General features: G+C 46.2%; 1 protein-coding gene across 1 annotated transcript in view; it reads right to left on the bottom strand.

The window, feature by feature from the left end:
• The window catches only part of DCAF12 (DDB1 and CUL4 associated factor 12), a 306,661-nt gene that overhangs the window by 165,550 nt on the left and 126,314 nt on the right, over window positions 1–14,797 (bottom strand). The window contains exon 4 of the mRNA XM_078674716.1: window positions 6,313–6,373. Coding sequence (XP_078530842.1) covers window positions 6,313–6,373 — 61 coding nt within the window. The remainder of the gene's footprint in view (window positions 1–6,312; window positions 6,374–14,797) is intronic.

The following is a 14,797-nucleotide window of genomic DNA, read 5'->3' as shown; positions in this document are numbered from 1 at the left end:
AACGCTTTTTCTGGTAGATACAGTATCTGCCTGTGGATTCCTCACCTTGTGAATATCCCCCTTGCGTCAGCAACGTTTGGAAAAATTTTTGTAGCACGCCGGCGTAGACGACATCATAGGAGCACGGCATCGCGCTCGACTCCGTCTGACGTTACTGACTCCTTATTAGGCCCATGTCGGCGCGATGACATTAGTTACGCCCTTTTTTCCGTGCCTTCGAGGCACTCGGACGGACCAATGACAGCAGATATACATATACATAGTGTACAAAGTACATAAAACTCAAAACTGCACACAAAGTGAGTAGCAAAGGTATTAAAAACCCAATATATAAACATATATAAATATAAACATACATAAAAATCCACAAACTCAGGTATAGCAGAGTGGACAAACGGGGAGGAGGGTGGGTCAGTGAGGAATCCACAGGCAGATACTGCATCTACCAGAAAAAGCGTTACCGAAGGTAAGTAACTTGTTCTTCTGATAGATACATCTGCCGTGTGGATTCCTCACCTTGTGAATAGAGTCACACAGCAGTCCCCACTCCCGGAGGAGGGTGTCCACCCTGCTATACCAGGAAATCCTGGAGGACAGAACGCGCGAAGTGGCCATCCCTCCTCACCTCAGTATCTAAGCAGTAGTGCTTCGCGAAAGTGTGGAGGGAGGCCCAAGTCGCGGCTCTGCAAATGTCCTCAACAGGAACACCTCTAGACAAAGCGGATGTTGCAGACTTTGCTCTAGTTGAATGAGCCCTGACACCCTCAGGAGGGTCCTTACCGGCCAGAGAGTAGCAAATCTTGATGCACAGGATTATCCATCTGGAAAGTGTGCGCTTGTGCACCGCTCTGCCCTTTTTGCAGCCAGCAAAACCCACGAAGAGATGATTATCCACACGATAGTCTCTAGTCCTATCTAGATAGAAACTGACTGCTCTCTTAGGGTCCAAGCGATGAAGCCACTCCTCCTCCTTGGAAGGGTGAGGGGGGAGGATTAAAGGTAGGAAGGGTAATGGATTGTCCTAGATGGAAGGGAGTTACCACCTTAGGAAGAAAAGCAGCCCTGGTCCTGAGAACCATTCTTTCAGCATGAATCGTCAAGAATGGGGGCTTGGAACTAAGAGCCTGAAGCTCACTTACCCTCCTTGCCGAGGTAATTTCAACCAAGAAGACCGTTTTAAAAGAAAGAAGCCTCATGGGACACTTGTGTAAGGGTTCGAAGGGAGAACCCATCAAATAGGTTAACACAAGATTCAAATCCCAATGAGGAACAATAAAAGGAGTAGGAGGGAACTTATTAGTGAGACCCTTCAAAAATCTTAAAACCACAGGAGACTTAAAAAGAGAGGGCTGATCCGGCAAACAGAGAAATGCCGATAAAGCCGAAAGATAACCCTTGACTGTGGCAACAGCAAATCCTTGCTGCGCCAGAGAAAGTGCAAACTGTAAAATGTCAGACAAATGAGCTTTCAAAGGGTCAACAGCCCTCTCCCCACACACACCAAGAGACGAATTTAGACCACCTATAAGAATAGATGGACTTAGTGGAGTCACGCCTGGCAGAAAGAATGACATCCACCACATCGTGAGGGAGAGAAAAGGAATTCAAGTTGCCCCGTTCAAATCCAGGGATGAAGGTGTAATGTCTAGAGGTGGGGGTGTTGAACCTGCCCTTCCATCTGAGAGAGGAGGTCTGCCCTGAAAGGGAGATGGAGCGGCGGGTGAGAGGAGAGGAGGAGAAGATCTGTGTACCACACCCTTCTTGCCCAATCCGGGGCGGCCAATATAACTTGGGCCCGGTCTTGACGAATCTTCCTCAGAACCCGAGGAAATAAAGGTATGGGAGGAAACGCGTAAAGGAGTTGTGAGCTCCAACTCAACTGAAACGCGTTCCCCAAGGCTCCTTGCATCGGAAACTGGAGACTGCAGAATGACAGGCAGTGAGCATTCTCGCGAGTTGCGAACAGATCCACCTGAGGAGTTCCCCACATCCGAAAGATGTAGCGAACTACCTCTGGATGGAGCCTGCACTCGTGATCGGCCGAGAACTGCCGACTGAGGCTGTCTGCTCGTACGTTCAGACCCCAGGCCAGGGGATTTGCCATCAGACAAATCTGATGGTCCTGAACCCAGCACCAGAGAAGCAGAGCCTCTCTGCAGAGACACCGCGACCTCACTCCTCCCTCTTTGTTGATATACCACATCGCGGTCGTATTGTCCGTCAGAACTTAAACTAACTGACCGCGAAGGGAAGGGAGGAAGGCCTTGAGCGCCAGACGTATCGCCCGCAATTCTAAAAGGTTGATGTGAAGTAACCTTTCCTCTGGAGACCAAAGACCCTTGACCTCCAGATCCCCCAGATGAGCACCCCACTCTAGAGTGGACGCATCCGCTATCACCGTGGCCACCGGAGGAGGTAGATGAAAAGGCTTCTACGCTCCACCAAGACAGATCCGCCGCAGTTTCTCTGGAGATCCTGACGGACTCCCTGAGATCTCCGTTGTGCTGATACCACTGCCTGCGGAGGCACCACTGGAGTGCCCTCATGTGCTAGTGTGCATGGTTGACCAGGAGAATGCAAGAAGCCATCAGACCGAGCAGGCGAAGAACCTTCAGGACTGGAACGACCGCTCCATTGCAGAACAAGGGAATCATTTCCTGAATGTCGCGAATCCTTTGAGGAGGAGAAATGCACGACACACAGTTTTGTCCAGTACAGCACCTATGAACAGGTTGCGCTGGGAGGGCACCAGGTGAGATTTGGGTACATTTATTGAAAAACCCAACCTGTGTAACAACTGAGTTGTCTCCTGCAGATGACGGAGCACTGTCTCTGGAGATTCCGCTTTGATCAGCCAATCGTCCAGGTACGGGAATACAGGTATCCCCGACCTTCTGAGATGTGCAGCCACCACAGCCATCACCTTGGTGAAAACTCGAGGTGCAGTAGTAAGACCAAAAGGAAGGACCGCAAACTGGTAGTCTTGCAATCCCACCGTAAAATGGAGGTACTTTCTGTGCGACTTCAGGATGGGAATATGAAAATACGCATCCTGCAAGTCAATCGACATCATCCAGTCTTCTTCCATCAGCGCTTGAAGAACCTGTGCAAGTGTGAGCATTTTGAACTTCTCCTGCTTGAGATAGAGGTTCAAAACCCTGAGGTCTAGGATCGGACGTAACCTGCCATCCTTTTTGGGAATCAGAAAATACTGTGAGTAGCTCCCCTGACCCCTTTCCTGCTCTGGAACCACCTCTATCGCACCTTTTCTGAACAGTGCCAGAACTTCTTCCTGCAGAAGAAGCAGGTGGTCGTCCGAACAATAACCTTGGCAAGGAGGGTAATTGGGAGGGAACTCCTGAAAAGGAAGAGCATACCCATTTTCTACGAGATTGAGAACCCAAAGATCCGATGTAACCGATTCCCAATCCCGTAGAAAATTAGTAAGCCGACCCCCTACAGGACCCACATGATCCGGAATGGCGGATCTAGGGCTGCTTTGCTGCTGCGGGTGGGGGATGATTGTTAGAGGAGGAAGTAGAGGAGGAAGAGGCTTGGCGTCCACGAGCACGACTCCTTTGTCTACCTCTGTATGACTCATACAATGGGTTCTGCTGTTGCTGCTGCTGGCCTTGTTTATAGGGACGAAAAGTGGATCTACCAAATCCCCTAAACTTCCTGGTGGTAGAGCCTCTAGCCTGCAGGCCCAAAGACCTTGCAGTCGCCCGGCTATCTTTGAACCTCTCCAAAGAGAGGTCCGCTTTTCCAAAGAGGCCAGTTCCGTCAAATGGTAAATCCATTAAAGTAGACTGTACATCTGCTGATAACTCAGAAGACTTAAGCCATGCGGCCCTTCTCGTGGCAACAGTAGAGCCCATTATCTTGGCCACAGAGTCCGCCGTGTCCATGCCACTCTGAATTACCTGGCGGGCCGCTGCCTGAGTATCAGAGACCACTTCATTGAAGTTTTTTCTGTCCTCCTCCGGAAGCTTAGTTGACAATTGTTTCACAGAGTCCATCAAAGCATGAACATATCTCCCCAGCAGGCAAGTAGCATTGGTGGATTTAAGTGCCATGCTAGTCGAGGAGAAAATCTTTTTGGCAGACTGGTCCAATTTTTTAGAGTCTTTATCTGCTGGCACCTCTGGAAAAGAACCTGCAGACCTGTTGAAACAAGCGGCCTGCACAACCAGACTTTCCGGAGAAGGATGCGAAGAAAGAAAGTCAGGGTCACCAGGTGCCACCCTATAACATCTTGCCACCGACTTGGACACCGCAGGAGCAATCAAAGGTCTCTTCCAGACCTCCATTATTGGCTCAGTCAAAGCCTCAGTGAATGGAAGTGTAGGCTCTATAATAGAGGAAGGCAAATGCAAAACCTCCGTGAGGATGTTAGGCTTGAACTCAACGGTAGGCAAAGACAGATTGAGCAGCTCCGCAGCCTTCTTAATGACAACATGGTAGGGTGCCACGTCCTTAGATGGTGTATCAGAAGCTGATGGCAAACCCCACTCATGAGAGAGTTCCAGGCCACTAGCACTATGCACGTCCTCAAAACAGTCCCCTTGATCCAGAAGAAGTTCTCCTTCCTCTACTTCAGGAGCTTCGTACTCTTTTTCCTTCATAAGGCGATGAGCCCTGCACCTCGACCACTCCAGACGAACCGAAGTCGTCGGATCCGGTAACGACTCCGAAGGAGCGGAAGCCGGCGTCTAACGAGGAGCCGGAACAGCCGGAGGATGAGAATCTCGAACAGGTGCCGTACCACGATCCAGTTCTCGAGGTCGCTCCGGAGTCGGCGAAGCCGTGCGCGGAGTCGATGACCTCGCCGGCGCTGTACCAAGCCAAGGTGTATAAGGCGTCGGCATAAACGGCCTAAAAGGTGCCGGAGCGTAAGCTTGTGGGACACCCAAGTTAAAAGACAACGGACCCATAGGACCAGCCGGTGCACCAGCGGGGTACATTGCCCTTGAATAAACTCCAAACATGGCATTAAGAAAATGCGAGGGGTCCTGACCAGGACCAGGAAAGGGAGGGTACGAACCCATCGGCTGATCCGGCATCGGTTCTTCCTGACCCTCTTGACCCTCTGGGTTTTCCACCGGAGTCGGTGCCCGAGGAATCTCCTAGTCTTCCTCATGCTCCGAAGAATGACGCGAATCCAGATTCGGTTCTTGCTCCGGATCCGGGGAAACCTCACGAGATCGCTCAGGTGAAGGTGACACGAAGTCCTTGTGATGTTTTCGTGATGAAGACTTCTTCTTCGAGTCCAAAGACTCTTTGCCAGAGTGATGTCTTGAACTATGCTTCCTCCTCTTATGCTTCTTCCTCGAGGAGCCCGAAGCATGACCCGAAGCAGACTTCGACCTGGACCTCGACCTCACTCTGGACCTCGACCTCGAAGCCGATCTCGACCTCGACTTCTATCTCGACCTCTGCTTCGACCTCGAGCGTCTAGATGTTGACCTCGAAGACCTACCAACTTCTTTTCCTTTCACCTTTGTCAGCAGAAGTTTCGCCTCACGTTCTCGTAGAGCCTTGGGGTTCATCTTGAAGCAGGATCGGCAGCTCTTGACATCATGGTCTGAACCAAGAGACCACAAACAATCGTCGTGTGGATCGGTAATAGACATCATCCGGACACACTATCTGCACTGTTTGAACCCAGTCTTCCTCAACGACATCCTCGACGAAGAAAAGACATTCGACAGAGAAACAGTAACACAAAATAGCAACAAGTTGCTTTCTGAAACACAGAAGATCCCAGAAACCGTTAGCGTCGATGACGCGGAAAAAAGGGAACTGATGTCATCACGCCGACGTGGGCCTAATAAGGAGTCAGTAACGTCAGAAGGAGTCGAGCGCGATGCCGTGCTCCTATGACGTCGTCTACGCCGGCGTGCTACAAAGAATTTTCCAAACGTTGCTGACGCAAGGGGGATATTCACAAGGTGAGGAATCCACACAGCAGATGTATCTATCAGAAAAGAGCACTTCCTGGGTGATAATGACCCTCCTGCCACCCCCTCTTCTGATGGGCTCGTATATGTCTCAAACTATATAAACTCAAGCAGGGTCCCTCATTTGAACATTTAGCCATTATTAGAACATATTAGGATCATGTTCAGTTAAAGTCTCTTTACACAGATTACTTTGGTGTGTGATATAAGCTTTACATGATACATGTATTAATTTGCTAACACCCTGTCTCAGAAGAAAAAGGTTCAAGTGTGATCAACGGTACTGACTGGATTGTACACAAAGCAAGCAACCAGCAAAACTGGAATATTTTCAAAATAGAGAAAAATGTACCAGAAACAACCATTGTGTCGCTGATCCAGGCGATGGAGAAAATCCAGTCTTTGTGTCCATCCTGAAAGAAACAAGAACACAGAACTTGAAAGCAGTATATGATGCTACAATACGGCCTTAGTTACGAATGCTGCCTATACAAAATGCTCTTTTCTTTAATTTTTTACTTTTAAATGCAAAACTGAGAAATAAAATCAAAGGGGTGTGAGAAGTTAGGCACTTATCTAGGTGGGAGGATTTATATTATTGATGGAGGGGAGACAAAACTCTTTAGATAAAGGCAGAGAATCTTTTTGGACACTTGGATGATGGAACCACCAGAATACATTTGACAGAATAAAGCACCTGAGTTGCTTCAACTAAGCAACAAGATACACTAATGCTAGATCATACAGGCATTTAAAAAAAGAACATTTAAGACAATCCTCTGTCAAAGGATTTTCGAGCAGAAAACATTTCCCTCTTCTAGTGCTAACAATGTGTCCAAGCACAATCTGGACACATTGCAAGCACTGGTTTGACACTGCAATTCTAAACCAGCACAAGCATCAGTTCAATGAGTGTTCAATAATGAAAAGCAGTTGAAAGCACAAAGCAAAAATTATAGAACAGAGAAACTATTTGATGAGGCCTATATTATGCCAGAAATGTATTTGAAATTAAACACACAGATTGCTATTTTATGCGATTTCTAACTCTGGCAGTCTATTACACGAGGCCAGTTCCACATTTGCGAGGCGGACAACCTTTTAAGGTCTTGTCCCTTCAAAATACAAAATATTTTGCAGTGCCCCCCACATGATCTCTGTATGCTCACCCAGATGGAGCTCGTTTTGCTGCTCTTCCAAAAGAGCTCTGCTCTGAAACCGGTGTGTTCAGCTGAATTAATCTACATAACGACATACGTTTATTTTGGAAATGCTGTAGAGATATTTTCATTTGATTAAGCTTTCCACTGTCACCCTTCTCGGACTGGTAAGCTTTGTTCAGCTACCTAGTCAGACAGACTAAAGATCTAGATTTTATGATCGTGTGCGCAGACGTAGCTAGCCTGCTTGCCCTCCAACAAAGCTAAGATTCATGTTTGCGTCATAATTGGTTGGCCTTTCCTTTTAAGAGGCTTTATATTTTACCTTGGGTAAAGAATAAGGTTGTCAAATGCTCACTGCTACTGAAAATTATTAGTCAGAACTGCTAATCCTAGTCCTTATGCTTTACACCCGGCCCAACAATCACCCCACCACACTGTGTACTCAAGCTTTGAATGTCTTCACTTTTCTTCTAGTCTGGTGCTTAAGTCATTAAATAGGGATTCAAAGTCTAACTCCAAACACAACTCTACATGAAAGTCTTGTCTGTTTCAGCCATCCAACACCTCAAACACTGCCCAACCTAATATTTGTCCAGAAAAACAAAATACAGTACAAACCTAGCTTAATGACATGAATCTTGATGGTGTTAAACTCGAACTTTCACCAAATGGCAAATCACTTCAACTTATCTCGACATCAACCTCTTCCTCCATGAACAACAGTGCCAAAAACCAAAACTGCCTGGTACCCACTCTTCTAAAGAAAGAGAAACTGTTTCTTCCAGAAAGTAACTTCAGAACTGCTGTTCAAGCCCTTTGTACTCTCATGTGGATGGTGGTAAAGCCATACTCCAAGGCCTCTCAGACTCCACACTAACACTCTTTAGGAGCAACCTACTCTCTGCATTATACCTAATATAAGGCCTGAAGAAATATGATCACATCACTCCCCCCCCCCCACCCTGAGGAACTACACTGGCTTTCCTTGCCAGTTTGCACCATCTTCAAAATCAGATGTATAATTTACAAAGCTACCACCCCACTTATCATGCAGACAAGCTCACCATCTCTGGCATTCTCGCAACAACCCACAGCCAGGACAGCATCAAACTGCAGATTAAAATGTGTAAAAAAAAAAAAAGAAAAAAAGCACAGACACAAGGACTTTTCTATAAAGGTACCCAGGATATGGAACTAAATCCCTGTAAACATCAGGACCACTCCCAAATCTGTTCCAATTTAGTAAAGATTGAAAACTCACCTCTCTAAAGAGCCCTACATCACAATAAATTACCTGCTCACAACTCAGCTTCATCTCCTATCACTTGCTGACTTTAAGCTTGCCGTTGACTATGTAAAGCACTCTTCGCGTTTTGCTAGGTTTTTTGTTTAGAAATACCTTATACATACATAATGAAGACCACCAGCAATACCTTATTTCCCACAGGAATAACACCTCAATAACTGAAATGTGCAACCCGAGACTACCCAGGCAATGCGGTAAGAAATATGCTGTAAAAAATAACGCACATTGAATACCAGATAATACAGATGTTCACTTGTGAGTGGTCAATGTCTGGCAATGTGATTTGATGAAACTGTTAAATAAAAAGAACTTAAAAAAATAAATAAAACTGAAACGTGCCAACATCACACCTCTAAAAAAATAGAGGAACACAAAGAAAGTAATCCTGTCTTTTGATAGACAGATTTTGGGCCTGCTCGATGTAGGTAAGTCCATGGAGTGGGTGCTAACTGTATAACTATTTACCCATGTATAAAGAATGTGTTCCTGAGTGTTCACGACAGGCTTCAACTCCAGATATAGCGCCAAAATGACGATACTGAACATCAGACAACTGTTTCTCACCACGAGACAGACAACAAATCTGAGCACTCTACACTGAACTACTACTACGTTTGAATGCACTAAAAAGAGCACTTACAGAAACAGTGTCTATCCCTTTCTTCTCATAAACTGGCAAAATCAATCCAAGAACCTAACATACCTGCAAACGGAAGGGATTCATAATTTAGTCCTAGAGAAAACAATTTAGCTGGAGCGCAAAATCAGTGTTGTAAAATATTGTCACACCCTAAGGGCTGAGGCTTCAGTCTCAAAGTTTCAACAAGCATTTGCAATGCAATAGGTCTCGCATTATTAAAGTTTGAGCTATTGGCATTGCTAAATAATGCAACACCAATAGCTCAAACTCTAATAATGCGAGACCTATGGCATTGCAAATGCTTGTTTTCTTTGCTGTTTTATATAGCGCGAACTCAACCCGAACGTACTGGAACGCTTTACGCGAGCACCAGTTACATTCACAAGGACACACTCATTTTGTTAGGCACAGGAAGATTAAGTGATTTGCCCAAAATCACAAGATGTTGAGCCGACGGCGAGACTCGAACCTAACTCTCCAGTTCCAAAGTCAGAAGCTCTTACCCCACATCCTCTAAAGACAGGACTGCAGGTGATCCGGCTTAAATGTGTACAAATCTCTCACAATACAAACTTGTAAAGCTGAGTAGATGCGAGTCTACCGAGTGCACGGGGTGCAGAGTTCAGCAGGTTGGACTAGTCCCCTCATTTGTACCTGCAGGGTGTAGTGTAGGATATGCAGGAGAGAGTATGGTGGGGACGCTTATAATAATAGCTGTGCAGTTCGTACTATGTTCTTCTGGCTTAGGGTTCCCTGCTCACTAGTCCGACACACAAACAATATAACTTTATTCCGCCCAAATAAAAAACAAGCTGAGCATATGTGCTTCAGCACGGCAGAAAAATGTAAATAAATAAATAAAACGCCCGAGAGTGGTGCGCGCACCACTGAAAGACATATGTTTTCAATTATCGCGCCCGTGTCTGGGCACGATGCTTGAAAACATATGGGCTTTGGTGCGCGTAACAGACAACAATAGGCCGTGGGCAGAGCAATGCGTTCGCCTTTGGCCAATTGAGTCCTCGTTAAACACATCTTAGCCAATCTGAGTCGCTCATTGTGGAACAAGTACAACAGGACTCTGCTCCTGCTTTTGACCATGCCCTGGTAAAGTTGGATGTCCTTTATCCTCTTCAAGTGGCCAACTTCACCAAATTTACTCCTACATACATCTTGATATTTTTCATCCTGATGCGGTCACTTTCACTGAACTGCTTGCCACTTTAGGGCTTAACCCACCTTGTTTCAGGCTCCATGGGTTCTGTGACGCACCGATTTGATCTGTTTCTTTGAGCTCCTGCATGTCTCTACTTGCAACTATGCCTATTCCTCCTCCCTGGACCGATCATTTCACAATCACTAGCACTTTTTTCAAACTTTCCACTACCCAGAAAGAATTTTCTGTCACCTTTACTTCCATACCTGAATCATGGACCTTTTTAAACCATAGTACCTTTTGCCAGGCCTTCAACGTCACCCCTCCCATAAAGTCATTCGATTACTCGGATCTCAACTCTGCCTTAAAGATAATCACTCTTGGATTAAGTCTCCTCATAATACATTTTACCCCACTATCATGGTCCATCACTCTCAGTCCCTTGGTACTTGTGATGGGGTTCAAAGGAGCTAAATGCCATTGTAATTCCTTAGAATACACTTGACAACAGGGCCATACCCCCTTCTCCAAAGCTGTCTATGTGCAAGTCATTAAGCAATAAAAACGCCTAATTCAGGGCCCAACTTATATGTCGGTGGGTGGCCCGTTTCGTCGCATGGGCGATGGAGTAAATTACTCCATTGTCCTGGCAGAGAGACCACGCGCCAAATTTAGAAGTGGCCACAAATGCTTTTCGCAGTTTGGTGCAGTGCTTCATCAACAAGGCGAAGCCTTGCACCAAACTACTTTCAAAAAAACAAAAATCCAGAAAAGGATTTTTTTTTTTTAAATTTAAACAAGCCCCTCTTGCCAGGGGAATAGGGCATTTTTTGCTTTTTCCCCTCTCTATCCCGTAACATTAGTGTTTCCCTGACAGTAAAAAAAAAAAAACTATATGTCTGCCCATCATAATTGGGCGGGTGGCCTTTACTCTGTCGGTCCCCGTTAGAGTAGTTTGGCTATCGCGGAGATAGAGTAATCGCTACCTAGCCAAGTCTATTGCCCACCCAAATATAAATTGGGTGGGTAAACCACTGTGTTAGTGGGGTGGGAACTCTCCAACATATAAATTAGGCACTAAGTCTGCCTGCTGAAAGCGAAAACAGCAAGCAACCCTTCCAAAAAAAGTCTTAACACTGCAAAATCAGTGTGGACCTTCTGTATGCACAAAGTCTGTTGCTCCCTTGCAGTTCTGAATTCTTCCACAACAAAATCTCATAAATGTATTTCTCCTTCTGTAATGTTTCACCTTCTTCACCTCTTGAACTCTACCACTTATCACTGCTTTAACCTGTTTTCATTGGACGCTACTTGTTCTTACTTCGTGACCATCAAACAGAGATGCTCTTAAATCAATGGCATGCACACATCATTGCAAAAGTAGCCAATATCAGCTCAGCACTTCTCTTTCTAGAATTTCTAAGGCTGAAAATAAGCCTTTGTTTTTCCTTTCTTGAAAATAAACCACCACAGATCTTCCCACTCTCTGAAATTAGCTCTCTCCTGTATCTCCCTGCTAAAATAATTAAATAATATATCCACAGGCCTAATTTTTTGAGGATTACGAACTCCTTGATGAAACTCTATGGGGATCGCTCCTCTTAGAGTAATGAGGGTAGCCTATTAGCTGTACTAGAAAATATCAAGGCTTTGATTGGATTAAGGCAGCAGAGCGGCTTAATCCTCTTGGACCTCTGGAAGGTCTTCAATAGCATTTCATGAAATCCTGATATCACCTTTTGATTTATTTGGTATCCGTGGCGATGCGCATGATTGGCTTCAGTCTTTTTATACTGATTGTTGAGTGTGGTTACCTTTCTCTTTTACTCCATTACGTTTTACCAGTAACTTGAGGGGATCCCCAAGGCTCATCCTTGAGTTCACCCTTTCCTATATCTACGTTACCCCTCGCTGCCACTTATTTGGTCATTTGGTTTATTGGCAAGGTTTGCCAACTACATACAAAACATGGTCCCTTTTAATGACAACCAGTCCTTCACCTAGCTTCTAATCCTAATAAAAAAAAGACTGCAGTTGTATCCTGGGAGAGCCTTAGGTATCTCTGGTCACGTTTCAGGTACCTCTCCCACTAACTCAGTCCTTTTCACCAAAAGTCTTAGAATATCTTTTACTGTACAAAATTGTTCAAGCTGCTTCGATCTACCTCCATTATTTCCGAAAGACATGCACAATCATTTCACTCCTTACTATGCACTCCAGGAAAACGGTTGTCCAAGCCATTACACTCTCTAACGTTGGCCGACGACAACTCTCTGCAACACAGTCATCCACCTTCATCAATGACTTCAGGCTAAAAATACTGCAGCCCTTCTAATTCTGGGTCTTTTCCTTAACTTATATTCCTCCTCTAGCAACCTACTGTAAAAAGAGCTTACTTCAAATTCTTTTGCCTCTGCCATTATGCTTTTCACACTACCCTGCCTTCCTATCTTGGGCACTGCTTTGAATTTTATCATCCCACCTGATCTCTTCGCTCGAGGCCAGACTGACCGTACAAGGCTTTTCCCCAGGAGTTTAGAAGGGTGGGAGGCCTGTTTTGTTACTGGGCGCCGTTTTTGTAGCAGTTTTGAAAGCACCTGTTGCAGAGTTCCTGGTTTCTCCAGTAGTTTTTAGGCAACAATAAAAGTGTCAAGATAACCCTGGTGATTAATGTACTTGCTAGAGAGAGATCAGAGTTTTGTCTAGTGGAGGTTTTGACTCATCTAAGGTAGCGCAGAGGGTTAATATGCCTGCTGCAAAGGACATATACCATGCAGATCACAGAACAGAATTTTATGTGCATAGCTTAGTGGGTTACTGCTTTTGTCATGGAGACCCTTTTGATACTGTGCAGTTAAATGTGGGATTCTTGTAAAGCGCACTGTTACTCTACCTGAGTGTCCTGGCGCTGTAGACCGCTGGGGAACCCTTCCTGGTTTTCCCTGTGAGATGGTCCCTTTTCTGGGTATCTCCAGGGTGAAACCAGGCATCCCCGGCGTCTGTGGGGGGCCGTTGTAGAGACGAGGCAAGCTTAATGCCCAGAGTTACCGAGTGTGTTCCCTGGTTAGAGTAGGCACTGAGGCGAGAATTATCGAGTCCGTTGACCCTGGTCCAAGACCCTGCCGCGTCGGGAATTGAACCCTGGTCCCGGGCCGTTCTTTGCTTACAGGTCTGCCGCCTCTAACCAGTGAGCCACACCTCTCCACAAGTTACAATCACAATTTAGAACAGTGAGCTATGAAGCTTCAAAGTACTGCATGCAAACTGTAGGAAAGTAGGATCTTTCTGGCATAGATACCCCCACTTTTTCCCTAGTATCTGTGTTTGGACTGTAGTTCAATGGGATCCTCCTAACCAGTACCCCAGTGGCAGTGTTCTCTCCTCTACATTTAGTGGTGAGTGCTTTGTACACCCCACAATTGGCATACTGGTATACCAGTATATGGTACAGAGTACCCAGGGCATTGGTAAACCAGGGGTCTCGCCTGGGCTGTAGCATGTATTGTGGTACAAAAGGGGGTGGTGGTGATGGACGGAGCATCTGAACCAATCAAACACTCACACCCAGTCAAAAGATCTGCCACCCCAGTTCAGACATGGCTATATGCAAATCAGTCTGACCCTGTGCCTCATAGGAACAGTCCAGCCCGAACGGCCAAGCCATGCCTTCCCTGGACCGGAAACAAGCTTCCGAGGACCGGTTTCTGGCATTACAGCCGTCTTCAGCCCGGCTTGCTTGAATCCAGTGGCAAAGTGAGCAAGGGACTCACGTCTGAGCATACCCTGCCACACTTATGGCGGCCAAAGCGGTACAATAGGGGGTGGTGATGGACGGAGCATCTGAACCAATCAAACACTCACACCCAGTCAAAGGATCTGGGTTTGATCCATCACCGTTCTTTAGCCCACTCTGCCACCCCAGTTCAGACACGGCTATATGCAAATCAGTCTGACCCTGTGCCTCATGGGAACAGTCCAGCCCGAACTGCCAAGCCATGCCTTCCCTGGACCGGAAACAAGCTTCCGAGGACCGGTTTCTGGCATTACAGCCGTCTCCAGCCCGGCTTGCTTGAATCCAGTGGCAAAGTGAGCAAGGGACTCACGTCTGAGCATACCCTGCCACACTTATGGCGGCCAAAGCGGTACAATGTATTGTGCCACCCAGGGGAGCCCATGCAAACTGTGTCTGCAGAGCTGCCATTGCAGTCTGGGTGAAATGGTGCATGCACTTTTCACTTTAGAGACAAGGTTTTCCTTATATCCCAGTCACTGCACTTTAAACCTATAAGTCCCCCCGTAGGCAGTGTGGTGGTACTCCTGAACTAGCAGATGTTTCCCTACAAATACCAGAGTCCATTCTCCGTGCTTTGTTTGCACACTATATACTGAGACAGCCTCCTACACAAACTACATGGTACAGGTTAGAAAGGTATGGGTTTTTTCAGAATCCCTCACTATCCTATTGTTGTTAAAAATTGGTTATTTGGGTAGAAATACATTCTTACTAGTAAAGCCAACGCTAACCACTGTGTTATGTTTTGAATCCTAGACGTGTGCTTCTCCAAACAAAGG

Source organism: Lissotriton helveticus, chromosome 2_1 (assembly GCF_964261635.1).
Source record: "Lissotriton helveticus chromosome 2_1, aLisHel1.1, whole genome shotgun sequence".
Lineage (NCBI taxonomy): Eukaryota > Metazoa > Chordata > Amphibia > Caudata > Salamandridae > Lissotriton > Lissotriton helveticus.
This window is presented reverse-complemented; position numbering and strand designations above follow the sequence as displayed.